Here is a 19,557-nt window from a genome sequence, read left to right as displayed (position 1 = left end):
CATGCAGCCCACGAAGCCGTCCTTCCTCTCCAGCGTGGCGCCCAGCATCAGCGCGGTCGTGAGGAGATGTACAAGACCCACCTCGCCTGGCGTGGTAGCGCAGGTCGACGGGCACGCCGTTGAGCAGCATGGCCCGCATGCAGCCCACGAAGCCGTCCTTCCTCTCCAGCGTGGCGCCCAGCATCAGCGCGGTCGTGAGGAGATGTACAAGACCCACCTCGCCTGGCGTGGTAGCGCAGGTCGACGGGCACGCCGTTGAGCAGCATGGCGCGCATGCAGCCCACGAAGCCGTCCTTCCTCTCCAGCGTGGCACCCAGCATCAGCGCGGTCGTGAGGAGATGTACAAGACCCACCTCGCCTGGCGTGGTAGCGCAGATCGACGGGCACGCCGTTGAGCAGCATGGCCCGCATGCAGCCCACGAAGCCGTCCTTCCTCTCCAGCGTGGCGCCCAGCATCAGCGCGGTCGTGAGGTGCAAAGCCCGCACCGGGTCCTTAGCTGTGCGGATCTCGTTCTTTAACGCCCCGTCTACTACTACTCGTGCTTCTTTCCTATTCAAAAAAGTTACAATGTCAAATCGTTTTACAATGAACCAAAAGCCTAATTTGCTATAATCCGCGGAAACGGGTCGAATCTGTATGGTGCAAAATGCAGCATGCGAAATGCCGCCCGCCCTCCCACTGCTAAACATGCAGGAAGAAGCAGCCACCAGGCAAGCAATACGCACCACCACACGCAGCACCACACAAATCCCAAACACACTCGACACACGTTTCGCCCCGACACCGGAGCATCCTCAGGACACGTATACCTTACAACTGTTTCCGCTGATTATAGCAAATTAGGCTTTTGGTTCATTGTATAATATCATGGACTTTAGCAAATTGAAGCCTGCTTCTATGTATACATCATTTTACAGTGTCAGGCCGATGACTTTTGTCAGCCCTAGCACAGACTACGGTCTAATTGGGCCGCAAATTGCGTACACCAGTCTCAGCAGTTTTTATCTAGTGTAATTGGTCTAAAAGTGTTGTGTAAAACGTTCACTTTTTCTAAATAAAATAAAAATAATAAATAAAAATATTTTAAACTGACCTACTTTCACAAATACTTTTCAAACAGACAGACTTGGACAGAGTGGGCTCTCTGACTCGAGTCAGTGCGCGCAGAAAAGGGGATCCACACTGCCAATTTAACTCGACAGGTGGCGCTTAAGCGAACCGGCCATAGAGGTAGTATCATCTGTGGAACCGGCTACACTGAGCTGTCAAACGCCATGAATAAAATAAAAATACTGTCATATAAACATAAGAAACCTCCTATTCTAAGTATAGTGCGAAAAGGCTCTCTTGGCACTTCAATGACATTGACAGGAGGGCGCTGTTGGAGAACCAAACAAGAACAAAGGGGACGCTTGACGGCAACGTTAGTTCCGATTATCAGCACGCGCCAAGATAGCCTTATCGCACTGTAATAAACTATGAAGATGACAGCTTGCATTGGCCGGACCTCTAGGGCGCCCTCTGAGATCAGTTTTGCCTGTGAATCCCCATTGGAGCTGGTCTCTGTCAATGGTAGACAGCTTTATGTAGTGTTGCGGACCCTGAGGATGGGGAAGATACCTGTTTCTCTCAATGGAGACAGAATGCCACTTGTTGCCAGCGAGTCTGGTGCTGGTTTCTGATACTCCAAGAGGAGTGTCTCCCACTTGGAACTGGAACTGGACCTGGTCTCCGCCGATGATGGACAGCTTTATGTAGTGTTGCGGACCCTGAGGATGGGGAAGTTACCTGTTCCTCTCAATGGAGACGGAATGCCACTTGTTGTCAGCAAGTCTGTTGCTGGTTTCCACTGATACTCCAAGAGGAGTGTCTCCCACTTGGAACTGGAACTGGAGCTGGTCTCCACCGATGATGGACAGCTTTATGTAGTCTTGCGGACCCTGAAGATGAGGAATTGCGAATTTTTATGGTGTGCAATCCTGAAGACTCCTCTACAGAAAATACTGTTCTATAATAAATACAAAATACAAATACAAAAAAATGTCAGAAGGACGAAACAGCCTTTATTTTTAAGATTTAATAGATTTAGGGTCTTTAAAATTCTGGAGGAACTGTTTTAAAAACCCAGTCCTACCCTATTGACACAAAGCAAAATGTATTATGGCGAGTGCGTTCTTTACCAGGCTCAAAAAGGCTAGAACCCAGAGCCGTAAAACCACTAAAAAAAAATGCGTTCTTTACCTTAGAGTGCAGCAACACAGCATTCTCCTTGGTGGTCTTGAACTCAAAGTAGATGTCTCCGCTGTGGCTCAGGTCGAAGGTCGGCAGGGTTATCACGGCGTCCGATATGCGGAAGGTCACCGCGTTGCTGAATAGATCTGCCAATACAAATATTAGCGTTAGAAAGATTGTGCACCGAATTATGACGAACTAGATGATGCCCGCGCCTTCGTACGCGTGGATTTACGTTTTTTTAAATCCCGTGGGAACTCTTTAATTTTCCGGGATAAAAAGTAGCCTATGTCCTTCCCCCGGATATAAGCTAACTCTGTACCAAATTTCATCAAAATCGGTAGAACGGTTGGGCCGTGAAAAGCTAGCAGACAGAGACAAAAAGACAGACAGACTTTCGCATTTATAATATTACTAGCTGATGCCCGCGACTTCGTACGCGTGGATTTAGGTTTTTAAAAATCCCGTGGGAACTCTTAAATTTTCCGGGATAAAAAGTAGCCTATGTCCTTCCCCGGGTTGCAAGCTACCTCTGTACCAGATTTCGTCAAAATCGGTTGAACGGTTAAGCCGTGAAAAGCTAGCAGACAGACAGACAGACAGACACATTTATAATATTAGTATGGATTGGTTAGAATAAAAAATATTGAAGGCTATATTACCGTCTCCCTCGCACAGCAGCGGTCCCAGAGAATACCGTCCCTGTTTCTCATCAAGATGGCTGCCCGTATCTCCGAAACGCAGCTGCTTGACCGGCAAGAACTCTTTCTCCGTCAAATCACCGCCGTCGATTTGGAACTCTGTTCAAGTAAGACTGGTTGTACATGCGCAAGAAGTGAAACTTCTTCGGGTTGAGATACTTCTTAAATATATAGGGCCTTCCAAAAAAATTATGTCCGTCATCTAGGCTTTAAAAATAGATATGATTAATAATAATTTGTCTATCATCACCACCCAATCGTGTCACACTATGACTCGTTGGTAAGTGGGAACTTATCGATTATTTCCCCTTCAAGTTACACTGTTACTAGTTGCAACTTTGTAATCAATTAGAATTCCCAACGAGTCACACTTTACTGTGGGTGTGACACGATGGGAAAACATCGAAAGATTCCCAACGAGTCACACTGTTACACGTTTGTGTATGACTCATTGGGAACCTATCTATCGCGTTTGCGTGAATTCGTCGATGAGCTATTGTGGCTAATTCCGTTGTACACAATCTCTAAACTAAACTAAAATAACACGTTTAAATCTATTGCTATCCCTTTCATAATGTTGCTTGCGGAAAAGGATGGCTCTAGATTTAGATCTGTTAATTTAGTTTAGTTTAGAGATTGTGTACAAGAGAATCGGCGTGAACTTTTTTGGGGTGTGAGACCGTGGCGTGTGAAAGTTTCTGCAAGAGACTAATGTACACCAGTGGACACCCAATAGGTTGACGATGACATTAATGAGGATTAGAATAGTTACCATCGGTGGACAGTGGGCTGTACTCCGCGTCGCAGTTGCACCACTTGGTGGGGTCGACGCAGGAGCCCAGCACGCCGCACTGACACATGCGGCTGCCCGGTGTGGCGCCCGCCCAGTAGTCCATCCGCTGCCCGCTGCGGGACACCCACCACGCAAACGGGTGGAAATTCGTTTCGTCACCTGAGACACGAAAAAAGGCAGTTCTAAAAATAGCAGCGCTGCGTTTAACCTCCCAATAAAACATCATTCGCTTACATAACGCATAACTGAGTAGGTTCCTGCGGTAGTGGAGCGGTGCGGGAGAGTGTGATGATGCGACGCCGGAGCTCAGTGATTCGTCAACTTGTGCCAACTGTCACTACTCCATTGCCAGAGCACGCAATATTTCAGTGTGTGGAGTTCGAGCACAAAAGAAAAGAAGCCCAGGGAGAAGGCGAATCAATAACGCCTACAAATCTGGTCCCTCGTATGCTCTCAAGCGAATCACAGTGGAATGCATGCACTGAAATGTTGCGTGCTATTATTAAAAGAAGAATCACGGATGAATGGGATAGGCAGAAAAAAGATAAAGCCTAAACTCTAAAGACAGCCATCTTTCAGATGCAATGCAAAGGTTTTACATGAAAGATAGAGCGGAGGGGGGGAGGAGGTTTTTAGTCCGTAGGCCATTGTGGAGTCAGGCATGCCGGAGGCATCCATGAGGATTTTCCTCCTCCCCAAACGAAAAAAAAAAAAAGCACTACTCCATTACCGCAGGAGCCTTCTGAGTTATATATAGGTATAGCACCTATAACTGATTTTTTTAAATATTGGTAACAGTTCAGAATAAAGCCGATTTTAAACATCAAACAGAACAGTGGAAACTCGCCAGACGTCTTTTCTGAAGCTGCCCGGTTCTTGCAAACTCTACTGCCGAGGGATCTAGCAATCGATAGCTTATTTTAGTATGGGACTAGCCTAACAATTTCTTACTGGGCGAGTTGAGCAGTCGGGAATGTCTGCACAGATACTCCAGGCGCTGACTGCAGGTGTGACTCCTGTTCAGCAGGGCCTCCAGCTGCGCGCGCGACGCGTCGTATGTGATGTCTTGTCTGAAGCTGCCCGGCTCCTGGTAGCCGTCCACTTGCGAGCTCTGCACTGCCGAGTGCTGGATGGAGGTCAATATGCGGCCGTCCGCTGAGGGAAACAAAATAAAGAGATATTAAAAAATTTGTCAAGTGAGAGTCAGCCCGAACTGCGAAAGGATTACGTGTAAGTAATTATTTTGTTACTTAAATGATCTCCAACTGCAAATGTAAGTTTGTAGTCGCCAAAAAAAATTATGCGATATAATTACATAATTGACAAGTTTGTTTTTTCCTCGCTTCTTGGTAAATTTGATGAGGTCTATGGGAAGTTCCCTATAATTATATTCCCATGTCCGTCCAGCAGTTGGCGTCTATAAGTTCAAATTCAAATTCAAATTTCTTTATTGCGAATCTGGGTAAACAGTGGAGATGTTACAAAACAAAAAGGTACAGCCAAATTCTGCCTATTAGCATGCAATATGATATTCCTAACAAACGTGTACATAGTTTTGATAAAATTTGCCAAATTTAATACTTAGTCACAAAAGAATAAAAAAACAAGATAGTACTTAATACAAAATATGTCAAAAGGTAACCTAAATACACACTAAAGGAAAAAATGTCATCTTAGATATTCGTCAACACTATAAAAAATGTTTTTAATTAAATATTCGAATAACTTCTTTTTAAGGCTTTCTATTTTATTTATATTTACAAGTTCTCTTATTTCCAAAGGTAGTTTGTTAACAATTTTAATTGATGGTGGATGACTTACAGTAGAACTGGCAGGTGGCTGGGAAGGGGGGCAAAGGCCCGGAGCCGTCGACGTCCAGCATGAGGTGCGTGGAGGATTGTTGAGCGACGCCCCCCGCCCCTCCGGCGCCGCCCGCCTGTTGGTAGGCCGCACACGATACTGGGTGCAGCGCTGCACAAAGTCAAAATTAAAATCAAAATATACTGCCTATTCAAAATAATTTTAAACTAGCTTATGCTCGCGACTTCGTCCGCGTGGACTACAAAATTTCAAACCCCTATTTAACCCCCTTAGGAGTTGAATTTTCAAAAATCCTTTCTTAGCGGATGCCTACGTCATAATAACTATCTGCATGCCAAATTTCAGCCCGATCCGTCCAGTAGTTTGAGCTGTGCGTTGATAGATCAGTCAGTCAGTCAGTCAGTCAGTCAGTCACCTTCTCCTTTTATATATATAGATACATATAAAAAACTAGATGATGCCCGCGACTTCGTCCGCGAGGAATTAGGTTTTTAAAAATCCCGTGGGAACTCTTTGATTTTCCGAGATAAAAAGTAGCCTATGTGTTAATCCAGGGTATAATCTATCTTTGTTCCAAATTTCATCCAAATCCGTTCAGCCTTTTTTACGTGATTGAGTTACAAACATCCAAACATCTAAGCATCCACACTTTCATATTTATAATATTAGTAGGATGTGTTCAAAAGGGCTAGACCCCAGAGCCGTCAAGCTATTTAAAAAATCTTACACGTGTGGCACACGGCCCCCGCGTAGCCCGTGGTGGAACAGTCGCAGGTGAACTCCTCCGCAGTCTGCGTGCACACTCCGTTGTGTTCGCACGGGTTAGGATTACACCTGAAACAAGGAGGAGTCAAAGTCAAAACTTCGACTTCGTACGTGTGGATTTAGGTTTATAGAAATCCTGTGGGAACTCTTAAATTTTCCGGGATAAAAAGTAGCCTATGTCCTTCCCCGGGTTGCAAGCTACCTCTGTACCAAATTTCGTCAAAATCGATTGAGTGGTTGAGCCGTTTAAAGCTAGCAGACAGACAGACACACTTTAGCATTTATAATATTAGTATGGATCACTGGGAGATTTCGTTAAGGGTCACTGGTAGAGATGGCTTGTAGACATAAGTGCTTGCCTGTCCCCTTCTATCTTTTTTCGTTTACTTTTGTTAACTTTTGGTACAAATAAATAAAAAAGCAGCTTATTTTACTTGACTTCTTCATATTGACTAACCCAGAAATGGATCTATTCGGCTATCGGATTTAGCAGACATTTTTTTATTTAAATCAAAATCAAATTTTATTCAGGCACCTCTACTAAATTTAGAGTATCTGCATCCCCTTCTTCTTAATATTGCTTAAAAAGGACGGAACATGAATTTTACATTTAGAGACTCTAAATTTTAGTACACGCTACAAATTTAAACGAAACGCTCGAAATCAAACTTCAAACTTTCAAACTATGTCTATCCTTTTCATACTATATTAGTAAGAAGAGGATGTGAATGCTCTAAAATTGAGTTGTGCTCAGAATCAGTAGCAATGTTTTATTACTATTAATAATTATTACTGCCGTATCTGTCATAATAGAAATAGAATTTATTTTTTCAATTAAACTTTTACTTTTTAAGTACTTTTGAATCGTCAAATGCATCTACCACTGGTTCAGAATGCCTTTCCTACCGAGAACCAGCCAGAAACTCGGCGGTTACTCTTTTCAAAGATTTGATATACATTATTTTGCTGTGGACAAAAGTAATTGCAGGAGCATATAATAATAATACATTACTATGTATATTAGTAGGTGAGGTATCATGTTACCTGTCAATCATGTGGCAAGCATCGAACACGACTTCATTGGGGCAGCAGTACTCCTCCTTCTTCCAGTCGGTTGGCAGCCGATAGTTGCCGTCCACTGCAATCTTGCGCATGCACCCAATAAACCCGCGGGGAGGGGCTTTGCCACCTGTCGAGAAATGGTGTATTTTTGTTGACTTTTAAGTTTTTATTCTAGGTCTATACCTAACTATGCCTACGCATAACTGAGTAGGCTCCTGCGGTAATGGACTAGTGCGGGAGGGTGACAGTAGTCACAAGTTGACGAATCACCGAGCTGCGTCACTATTGGAACGTGATGTGTAACCTCTTCTTATTATGCTAAATCATTTACTGTTACCGCTATACTGCTATGGAATTCTCTCCCCTTGGATATCAAACAGTCTCAATCACTATCTATTTTTAAAACAAAATTGAAGCTATTTTATTTATCCTCCATTTGATGTGTTTATTTATTTTTACTTTTATTCCACTTATCTGTCGTCTATTCCTCTCTTATTTACTGTTGTATTTTCATTTATATATATATATATATACATACGTATATTATGTGTATTTACTTTATTTAATCAGTACACCCCTTCCGCTTTCTTTAATTTTTATAATATCCTCTACCCTAAGGTTGCCTGGAAGAGATCGCTATTTTAGCGATAAGGCCGCCTATTGTACATGCTGTATTTGTTATATGTCTATTGTTTTTGTTTTGGTGTACAATAAAGCATATTTTACTTTTACTTTACTTTACTCATTACATCTAAAGTTAAGTAAGAAAAAATTGTGTTCCATATTTGTAAGTCTCGGTCAGTCACGATTTGTTGTTATCGTTGTAAAAACGGAGCGCAACCGGAGCTACTACCGAAGACAGGACACAAAGGCGCCTTCGTGTACCATCATAGACACGAACGGACGTGTACCTACATTATCTTTAATTTTAATATATACCATTTAATGTAAAACCAGTAATAAAAACCATTTGCACAACCAAAAAGGTGTTCTGACTTCTCAACCAGCTCTGGGCAGCCGCCCTAATGTAACTTTCTGATAAACTAGCTTATGCTCGCGACTTCGTCCGCGTGGACTGCAGAATTTCAAATCCCTATTTCACCCCCTTAGGAGTTGAATTTTCAAAAATCCTTTCTTAGCGGATGCCTACGTCATATTAGCTATCTGCATGCCAAATTTCAGCCCGATCCGTCCAGTAGTTTGAGCTGTGCGTTGATAGATCAGTCAGTCAGTCAGTCACCTTTTCCTTTTATATATATAGATAAAAGATAATAAATTATATTTATTATTGAATGAGTTTGTTGGGTGATTCACCTCCTAATTATCATTAGTCACGTCATCACACCCCTCCCGCACCGCTCCACTACCGCAGGAACCTTCTCAGTTATGCGTTGTGCGTTTATTTTCACTTGTTTCTATTTGTCTTTCGTTCGAAATTACTACAATGCTGCCACTTTTATAAGCTACGCCGATGTACCTGCGCAGAAATCTAATTTTTAGCTAGCGCGAAAATATTTCAGCCAATTATAGCGCGCGTCCGTCCGCTATCGGTTGTTGCCAACGCGCCATTTATGAGTGAGATAGAAATATTTATTTGTGTTAGAAGAAACCAAAATGATATTTCTGCCCGGGATCGAACCTTCGACCTCCGATTAGAAGGCGGACGTCTTAACCACTAGGCTATCACAGCTTATTCAAACATACGTCAAGAGTAAACTATGACAGTTTAAAACGCACAATGGCCCCGATTCTTTAGTCTCTCTCTAAACTAAATTTAGAGTATCTGCATCCTTTTCTTTTTACTAATGCTAAAAAAGGAACGGAACATGACTTTCACATTTAAAGACTCTAAATTTTAGTGCACAATACAAATTTAAACAGTAGGTTCGCAACTGCGTGCTAAAATTACGGGTTTTACCATCTAAAAATTAAATTTAAAACTGTCAAACTGTGTCTGTCCTTTTCATATTACATTAGTAAGAAGAGCATGCGAACACTCCAAAATTAGGTTGTGCTCAGAATCAGTGCCATTATAGCTGCAAAATGGTGATGAAACTTACCAGCAATATAAAAAGTGCTTCCAGTGAAGAACCTCAGTTTCTTCGTAGTTTTGACAGGTCGGTAGTTCAGCGAGAGTACAAGGCTGTCCGGGGCCATGGTCAGTAGCAGGGAATGCCATCGCCCGTCGTTGAACTCCTCCGCGTAGTTGTCTAGCTTCGCTTTGGATGAGCCTTCGTTGTACAGCTCCACCTTTACTTTGCCTTCCTCTAGGAAAACCTGGTGTAGACGAGTTCAATCAAAATCGTGCCGTGGTGAAACGAGATGCTGGGTTCAATTAATTTTGCACGCCATGCTTGGCAGGATATGTGACTGATTACCTAATTTTTAAGACCCCATGTAAATAATATACATGTACCTACCATATCTTAGCAAAATAAATGATTAAATGATTAAAATGCTTTTCTTTTGGGAGCGTTATGAGAAGGATGGCAATACTTTAACGACTAAACTAAAATGATAGGTCTATATTTAGTGCTGTCCTTTTCCGCAGCAAGCAATAAAAAAGGGATAGCAATAAATTTAGAAAGAAAGAAGAAGCATAAATGAAAACATACAGCTTTACAGTACGCGGCAGAAAATAATGTACGTCAACATTTAGAAGGAGATAACGGCTTTGTAGAGTATTGTCTCCGTCGTTGAGACCGACAAAACAGCATATAGGTAAGACTGACAGAGACAACGCTTTACAAAGCCGAAATCTTCTAAATATATAAAAGGAAAACGGTGACGGACTGACTGACTGATCTATCAACGCACAGCTCAAACTACTGGACGGATTGGGCTGAAATTTGGCATGCATATAGCTATTATGACGTAGGCACCCGCTAAGAAAGGATTTTTTAAAAATTCAACCCCTAAGGGGGTGAAATAGGGGTTTGGAATTTGTGTAGTCCCGAGCATAAGCTAGTGTCATTCTAAAGGCCGATGTACATTATTTTCTGCCGCGTACTGTACATGGTATATGTTAGCACTCACCTTAACATATCCTTCGCTCTTGAACTTATGGTATATGAGCAATCCATGGAGCTCATACGTTCGGAACTCCAGGGAAATGTTGAGGGTAGTCCCTCCGGAGTACCCGCGCAGTTTGGCGTATGATCCCTCCTTTAAGAACGTCACTGGCACTATTGGTGGCTCCTGAAACAGTTTACTACATTAGTTAAATAAATTTAAAAAAAAAAGTTGCAATGCCAAACATCCGAAAACGGCCACCAAACAAAACAGATGTTTGGAAACCGCCATCGTTTATTGAGGTGTGTTAATGTATTAATTAGTGGCATAGATGAAAATAAACTGATACCCTTATTACAAATGCATAAGTGTTTGTTTGTTAGTTTGCCCTTCAATCACGTCGCAACGGTGCAACAGATTGACGTGATTTTTTTAAATGACAAAGGCTACATTTTATCCCGGAAAATCAAAGAGAGATTTTTAAATAACCTAATTCCACGCGGACGAGGTCGCGGGCATCAGCTAGTAATATATAAAAGGGAAAGCTGACTGACTGACTGATTAATCTATCAACGCACATCTCAAACTACTGGATGGAAAGGATTTTGAACATTCAATCCTTAAAGGGGGGTTTTTTTTTTAATTTATTTATTCTTATTAATTTTACAGAGGTCTTACATTTCTAACTCGCCAAACTGGTGGGCCAGTTTGTTGGCGAGGTGGCGCTCTTAATACTATGTACATAACTTACTACTATATTTTCATTTACGCTATCCTTACACCTTTATCTATATATACTTATAATAAAACTGTGCTAAATATTAATTTACTCCTCCCTACTTTACTAAGATAAACAAACACAAAATAACAGATGAAACAGGTGAAACAGTGGTTTGAAATTTGTGTAGCCCACGCGGACGAAGTCGCTGGCATAAGCTAGTTTTTATATATAAAAAGATCTTTACTCACAGGACAAGCATACAGGGTGTTGACTTTCTGGAACTTGAAGGCCTCTCCACTGTCATAGCCCTGTTTGAGCTCCTCAATAACCTTTGTGTTGTTAAGGTACATGTTCTCCACACACCCTGTGAAGTTCTGCGTCACTACTAAGCCCTCTTGAGAATGGGGCACACCCCCTATGTATATCTAAAAAGGAAGAAGGGAAATAAGTCATTTTGTCTTTTTGAATCTTAGCAAAGCCTCAATAGCTCAACCGGTAAAGTGGACTGAAAACCGAAAGGTCGACGGTTCAAACCCCGCCCGTTGCACTATTGTCGTACCTACTCCTAGCACAAGCCTGACGCTTAGTTGGAGATTAAATGGGAATATTAGTGATTTAACATGGCTAATATTCTATAAAAAAAAACAGGCATTGACTCTGTATTTCATAATTAGCTGGGTACTTGAAAAGAGAGTTCCCGGAGCCTCTTAACATGCGCTGAGGATGCCCACCGAGGGGGTTTGGGTGGATAGAAATCACACATAATGTTGTGTATTTTTGGATTTTAGCAAGGCGTTTGATTCATTCTCTTATAATTTTCTGCTAGAAAAGTATTATATTAATTATATATATAAAGTATAGTATTAGCCATTATAATATTATGTAAAGCATACGTTTTGTGTTACGTTAATTAAAATTCCAAGATAAAAATCGAACACTGAAGAACTAATGGGGTCCCACAAGGGAGTACTCCGGCCCTTTTTTTTAGCTGTTTTATATTTTTGAATTTTACCACTAATAAATATTTAAATATTTTGAAGCTTTTTACCAGATTAGATTTATAATTACAATTACACTTGTAAGACTGACCAGACGGCTTGTAAGATGATGTGCTAAAAATTGCTGTGGCGGAGTAGAGAACGATCTACACAAGTCAAAGTAAAAAATTAGAACAAAATTACACGGAATAGAAACGAATGGCTTCTTTTGATGCCAGTTACTTATAAGATAAACTTTTGGTTATACATACCGCTCTATTTAGATTAAGCCTAGAGAATTCTCCCTTGATCCTCCCGCGTACCACCACGCGATCCACTGTTAGCATGATGTCGCGTCGGTTTCTCGACAGCATCACATCGTGCCAGATGTTATCGTCCAGCAAACTGCCGACGGATAGTGACGTGGATGTGCCCGAGCCTGGCAATAAATATCGCTTATTCAAAAACTAACATTGTACAGACATATATACTTACCCCCACTGTAATATCGTTGAATTAATGAAAGCTACTGGTAAATGCACGCACAACAGACGGAAACGTTTAAGTGCGGAAACCAACCCAGAGCGAAGAAGAAAAAGAAGAAGAAGCTACTGGTTTTCGGAAATTGCTGCTAACTGACCACATTTAGCGTAACATTTATATTGCTGTCTGGGAGCTTATTATAAAAATGTACACAATTGACTGTAGGAGACCCGGAGATCCGTAGGAGAACTAGAGTAACCGACTTAGCTCAACGAGTTGCGAAGCTGAAGTGGCAATGGGCAGGGCACATAGTTCGTACAACCGATAGACGTTGGGGTCCCAAGGTGCTGGAATGGCGACCTCGCACCGGAAGACGCAGCATTGGAATACCCCCCCACTAGGTGGACGGACAACATCAGACGAGTCGCAGGGAGCCGCTGGATTCAGGCGCAAGACGTGTGGAAGTCCCTATATAAGAGACCTATGTCCAGCAGTGGACGTCTAGTGATTGATGATGATGATGATGATGATGATGATGATGATGATGATGATGATGATGATGACACAATTGACAATGAAATTAAGAGTTGAAAGGGCACTTACCCAGATCAATATTAAGTACAAGTCGGTTATCCCTCAGCTGCAGCGCGATATAATCGCCCTGCGTGCCGCGCGAGTACATGAGCGCGCCGGAAGCCACGCTCGTCTTGAAGCGGAACTTTACCGCTTCGCGCGTCGCCGAGATGGGGTCCCGCAGGAGGTCCACTTTCACTAGAGATGTTCCGTTGAAGTATAATGTGTCCGCCACTGCACCAAACAAAACGCTCCGTAAATACACTACTACACTTTTATAAGTTACACCGATGTACTTGCGCAGAAATCTTATTTTTGGATAGCGCGAAAATATGTCGGCCAATCATATTCGCGCGGCCGCGCGTCTCTATTGGTTGTTGACTACGCGCGAATTATGAGCGAGATAGCACTAGTCTCTGTTGTTCTTGTGTTTAAAATCTTAGCGTCAAGCAATAAGATCTGTATTTCATTGGTGAACATTCGGATTAGTCGGCCTTAGGTTACGCTTTTCTGACGATTCAAAGGTACTTGTAAAAGTTTCATTGAATAAAAAATATTTTTATTTTATTTATTTATTTTCTGTGCAATCGAATTTTGCCGATGCGACTTATAAAAATAGTATCACTATAATAAATAATTATTAGGTTAAATATTTAGCGCCCTAAAATGCATCGCTCAGATAAAGTCTTACGTTAAAAACATAGCATGAAGAATTCCAATTCTGAAAAAGTAATTGTAACAGAAAGACTGACAAGCAGTGGCGTGCAGGTCATAGAGGCATAAATGCACTGCTTACCCCAGTTGTAATAGCTCAATGCAAATTTTACATTATGACCTGCCAGTAAACAGGTTCCTACCTAACTAATGCCTACCCTGGCTTCAAACTCTGTGCACGCCGCTGCTGACAAGCTTATATAATAATACACACATATACATGGTACTATTTTTTTCAGCAGTAAAATATCTATAGATGCATACCATAATCACACCCGTAGACCTCGACCCTCATGGAGATCTTGTCCCGCCAGCGCATGGGGTTGATGCGGATGTACTGCGCTATGATCGGCACCTCGAACTCGTTTGTGACCACCGTGTTACCGTCATGGTTACCTTCGAACATCTGAAAAAGTTTCCAAAAAATATTACCAAAAATTCAATGGATAATTTTCTAGCAGGTCCCCGATATCATAGAACTTTGATTTTGTTGTGGGCTCTTCTCAGACCAGGCGCGATTGGAACCCTCGTAGCTTTAGTTTTAAGTTTGCGTAATAATTATCACCACTATATCTTACAAATCCGACAACTGACAATCAAAAAGAGTAATTTATTACCTATTTTGAATAAATTATTTGAATTTTGAATTTTTATAAAACTTTTTTCTACATTTCGTAATAAGAAACATATTATGCGAATATGTGTGCAAATGTTTTCAATTGAGCGATGATATTTTGTTCGTGACCTGCCATCATAGTAATTATAGATTGCCTGATAGCTTGAGGTTGGGGTGCTCAGTTTTCTTTCTGAACCACATTCGATCTAATTTTATACGTTACTCATGAACTAGATAATGATTTGTTCCAGCAAGGAAACATTAAAGGGAAACGCACATTCTTGGCCAAAATTAATCCATTAATGTTATGAATACTAAAAAAAACTTATTTAATGACTGAAATATTGCTCGTAACGGTTTGTGCGTAACTTTCCGGCGTAATTAAGACACTCAACTAATTCCGCTCGTAATGACAATCTTGGCAATGTAGGTATTGCAAAATTCTTACTGAGAAAACAAACAAAAAGGTTTATAAAAGTTACTCTGAGTTCTATCTCTGAAATAGTGCTTGTTTCTTGATCTGTGATCTCAGTCGTAATGCCTATAATTAATTTCATTCGGAATTTGAGAAACGGCAGAATCTTCGCACTTTATCGGTAACATTATATTACCTACGATAATATTGTCCATTGACAAAAGTCCTCGCAATTATAATTTCACTATTGAAATCAGCTAAACTACATCACCTGTGTATACCCATCGGTCTTGGTCATCGCCCTCCAACTCTCCCCATCATCGGAATACTGTATCATATACTCGGTGACGTACTCCTCGGTGGCAAAGCGCCCCCGGGTGGCGATACCGTGCAGCTCCTTGCGCGACTGTAGGTTGATGGTGAGGTGCTGGTAGTAGGAGGACTCCTTCGCCGTCCACACCGACGTGCCTTCACCAATGTTAGTGCTACTTAGTTAGGTTAGTTGATACTACTGCATGAACTGGTAAGACCAGAGATAAATCTAGCGGAAAAACGGTGCAGAAAATTCCGCGCGCAAAGGAAAATGCCTGCTCGACAAATCTAAGCGGAAAGTTTACTTTGATTCTGTGACGTTAGCATAGGCACCGGCACGAATCTCGAGGCATGAATGCAAATAGGTTTTTTTTTAATACAAATAACGAGCAAACGAGTACTCGTGTCACCTGATGTTGAGTGATTACAGCCGCCCATGAACATTTGCAGCACAAGAGGAACCGCCAATGGTACTCGACCTTTCACATGTTGTAATCTCCGAAACCGCCGAAAGGAGTTACTTTAAGTTAATACGGCGCTCTCCTAACATTTGCCTATGACACTGGCGCTGAATTCCGCAGGCATTTTTCTCTAGATTTGTCTCTGATCTTGAATGCACGGGTCCAATTACATTGATCGCGCCAAAGAAGTTGAGTCTTGCGGTTAGCTTCTGTTTTAATTGTTAGATATTAACTTTAGAATCTTAGCGGAAGGAAAGTTATGAAATCGAACATTACCAATCAAATGATTTTCCACATTATTTTAGGATATGGGATTTTTGTCTCATAGTTTAGTTACTTACTACATAGAATATTTTTCAAATTATTCCATGCTTAAAATTCCAGTATAGTATTACTGAAGTCCTAATTTTCCTGCTAAGAGACAAAAGTTAAATAGAAATATAGAAAATTGTTAGATAAGTTTATTAGAATAATTTAAATAAGATATTGAAGAAATGAAAAATGTTAAAACAAAGTTTCGAGTAGGTACTAGTGCAAAATAATATCAAGCATTTCTAATTACAACATGCTATTACTATTCTACTTGATAAATTCATTATATTACCTCATTTTGTTAACATAGGTACAGTACGCGACAGATCGAGATCGCAATCGGGGTATGAGGCGGGGGGACGCCCCAAAACCCACACGGCACCCGCGCTATCTCGCACCCAGTTTGCCCAGATTGCCACCTCAACTTGTCGCATACTATATATGCTTTGTTAAATTAATCCTTCCAAGACACATTGTGTTAAATTGTTAATCCTACCAACACCCAGTGTGTTAAATTATTAATCCTACCAAGACCCACTGTGTTATATTGTTAATCCTACCAAGACCCACTGTGTTAAATTGTTAATCCTACCAAGACCCACTGTGTTAAATTGTTAATCCTACCAAGACCTACTGTGTTAAATTTGTAATCCTACCAAGACCGACTGTGTTAAATTGTTAATCATATCAAGACCCACTGTGTTAGATTGTTGACATTTTGATAATTACCTTAACTTCACCCCCCGCAGCTTTGTAGCGTACATAGTCAAGACCGTTGGAACCGTAACTGATGTGGTACTCTTGCACAAACTCCTGAGAGTGTGCTCTGCCTTGAGTCGCTACCCGGGTTATGTTCTTCACGGTTCCCAAGTCGATCACTAGTTGCTGATCAAAATCATTCTCAGATGCTGTCCACGCGTTCAAACCTTGTCCAAAATTTTTTTCCCTTTATGTTACTGGCTAGTACATTTTTTGTTAGTAGATTTTTGGGTGTTAGTTTCAATGAAAAAAATATTAAGTTTTTTCTTTATTTCTACCCCAATTATAACACTTTCTAACTGCTATTCAATACTTAGTTGTGTGAATTATAAACTTATTTAGAAATAATAACAACAATAGAAATATTACCCCATTCCCTATTATTATTATACAATTTTACTGAATATATATAATTAAATTACTAAAACATTACTTTTAATCTAAATTAGGATTCTTAATACTATATTATTTATTTTACTATCCATACTGTTTATAAATTTTCTTTACATTCATTATAAAATTTTCTTAGTATTTTATTTTTCTATGCATGATGCTTAAATTCTACTAATTGTTACATCAATAATAATCCAACAGGTGAGGTTTAGGACTACAGATATATAACATTTAGATTTAATTGTCTATTGAGGTTTCAATACTTTCTTGATAAAACTATTAGCAAACATAGCATCTAACTTTGCTAAAGGTTTAGCCTCCTTTACTAAATCATCATAGCTCAAAAACTCATAATTTATAGAATTCTTTTGCTCTTTATCATCCTCAAATGAAACTGCCACAGCATGTTTATCATCCAATAACGTCTCTTCAAAATGCCAATCTTCTTTCAAACAATCCTTAACATACAATTTCGTATCTGTAGTGATTTCTCCAATTTTTAATTCAGATTTAACATCAAAACTTATTTCATTCAATGCTACAGTGATACCCAAACCAATATTTTTAACATAACTCTCCTTTAGACACCACATTCGGTAGAAACACGCAATCTGTTCTGATTCGTTAGGGTATGCATAAATGGTTTTCCATTCGTGATCAGAAAACTGTCTTTTCATAATGCGAAAGAATTCCCGTATGTTTTTGTTAGCTGGTGGTTCTATCTTCATGAGATCAATGCCAATGTTTCTGTTACTCCCTCCTAATACAACATAGTCTCCTTGATGTGAAATATTAAAGTTTACTGGTACATCACCTATACCTGATAGGTATGGCTTTCCACGATCATCTCTGCCAAAACAAATGTTTTGGTATTCCAATAACGTAGTTGTATGGACAAACTTTCTTAACATGAGCCGTCCGATTAAAGATGACTTAGCATCATCTTGGAATACAAATCTTGATATTCTTTCCTTCTCTTCCAACTGTATATAGCTTGAAGCAGCCAATATTTGATCAAAAGTTGCTGTCCAAGTGCTAGTATTGAATGCCCATCTTACATTTACTTTATCCATGATCTTTGAGCAAATTGACAGTTTCAAATTTGTAGTTTGGTTTCTCCAAGTTAATATGTTCCTCAAAGTATTTCTTTTAATTGGTTTTTTAACCTGCAGAGGAATTATTCCTGTTACAGGTTCCCTTAATCAAGCCCATAAGCCCTATCGTAAACACTATACAAACAATAGGTATATATTTCAAAACAAAACCATGCACATATAAAATCAAATCAAAAATAAAGTTTTGCTCATAATAGGTGCTCCTACCAAGCTACAAAATATCACACTTTAAAGAAACTCAATATAACAGCATAAAAAAACACTTAAAGGAATAAAAAAACTGCAAATAAAATATTGGTTTTAATGATTCAATAACCCAATACATTTGCAAAATGCAAATTATCAGTTGTTATTCATAATTGTTTTTGTTACAGGAAAACATTTTGATATTAATTAACCTACTTAATTAAAATTAATCAATTAAACATTACCTACGTTTGAAATTCAATCAGATTATTGATTGTAATTATTTTGAGTAATATCATTTAAAATAAAATATATGCAGAGTCAATCGTAGGATAGAAACCCGATTTAAGTTACACTATTAATCTAAAATCTGCAAGTATTTTGGGTTACAGTGATTGTAAAACAAGTCGTCTATTCTGAACATGATGTGCATGATTGCACAGTATACGAAAACAGACTTCAGCCGGGCTTGTATCCGTGGCTTTACCTGCACAGACCACCACGTTGCAACTTCAGACTGGACTATTTGTTTTGTGTTCACTGTTAGTAACATCTTTTTTAAGTTCAATGTTTCTCAGCTTACCATACAGCTTAGCATTCTCCGGTCCTCTGTCCCTTAAACTGGAAGTTGCGGTGAGTTTAGCACCTTCTACCAGTGGCTCGTTGCATTCATAACTATCGTAATATCTTGATAAATCTGAGTGAAAACAAGTACGAAAATTATAACCTTACTTTATTTTATTCTTCAAATATTTGACTATTCAAGCTTTGAATAAAAGCAACAGCTTAATTGAATTACTAAAACACATTAAAACACGCTTTCCTGGCCCTATTTTACAGTAAAACAGGACTGTTTACAAAATGTTTTCATAATGTATTCAAAACTTCGACTTACCTGCTTTAGTATTTGTTACGCTGAAGCAAATTAATGGAAGGTAATAAAATATCGAAAGGCTCATCATAATTTCATATTGTTTTTGATCGAATTGTGTGAAATAAAATACAATCTCAGTTATAAAATTAAATAAAACTGTTTGATCATTACGTCCGTTGTCACAAATCTTTAGCCGGACAACACCCAAGTGTGTTTTCGTTGATAAATTATTATTAGAGAGTATGTAAAATTACGCAGC

General features: G+C 40.0%; 1 protein-coding gene across 2 annotated transcripts in view; it reads right to left on the bottom strand.

Moving 5' to 3' along the window:
• The window catches only part of Nrx-IV (neurexin-4), a 32,248-nt gene extending 12,737 nt beyond the window's left edge, over positions 1–19,511 (bottom strand). The window contains exons 1-18 of one of the 2 annotated variants that reach the window (XM_034974106.2): positions 19,320–19,511; positions 19,008–19,121; positions 16,701–16,897; positions 14,120–14,261; positions 13,172–13,375; positions 12,358–12,524; positions 11,357–11,533; positions 10,412–10,573; positions 9,436–9,652; positions 7,358–7,502; positions 6,276–6,382; positions 5,549–5,698; positions 4,679–4,882; positions 3,707–3,886; positions 2,896–3,033; positions 2,243–2,379; positions 1,790–1,941; positions 354–550 (exon numbers count right to left, since the gene is read on the bottom strand). In XM_034974106.2, coding sequence (XP_034829997.1) covers positions 354–550; positions 1,790–1,941; positions 2,243–2,379; positions 2,896–3,033; positions 3,707–3,886; positions 4,679–4,882; positions 5,549–5,698; positions 6,276–6,382; positions 7,358–7,502; positions 9,436–9,652; positions 10,412–10,573; positions 11,357–11,533; positions 12,358–12,524; positions 13,172–13,375; positions 14,120–14,261; positions 16,701–16,897; positions 19,008–19,121; positions 19,320–19,386 — 2,857 coding nt within the window. In that variant the 5' untranslated portion in view covers positions 19,387–19,511. Of the gene's footprint in view, positions 1–353; positions 551–1,789; positions 1,942–2,242; positions 2,380–2,895; positions 3,034–3,706; positions 3,887–4,678; positions 4,883–5,548; positions 5,699–6,275; positions 6,383–7,357; positions 7,503–9,435; positions 9,653–10,411; positions 10,574–11,356; positions 11,534–12,357; positions 12,525–13,171; positions 13,376–14,119; positions 14,262–15,157; positions 15,355–16,700; positions 16,898–19,007; positions 19,122–19,319 lie in introns of both variants that reach the window. The other variant, XM_034974107.2, reaches the window with a different exon arrangement.
• Positions 19,512–19,557: the final 46 nt, after the last annotated feature.

The sequence above is a fragment of the Maniola hyperantus genome, chromosome 12 (assembly GCF_902806685.2).
Source record: "Maniola hyperantus chromosome 12, iAphHyp1.2, whole genome shotgun sequence".
Taxonomy (NCBI): domain Eukaryota; kingdom Metazoa; phylum Arthropoda; class Insecta; order Lepidoptera; family Nymphalidae; genus Maniola; species Maniola hyperantus.
The sequence above is the reverse complement of the archived record's forward strand: the minus strand, read 5'-3'. Positions and strand labels throughout refer to the sequence as shown.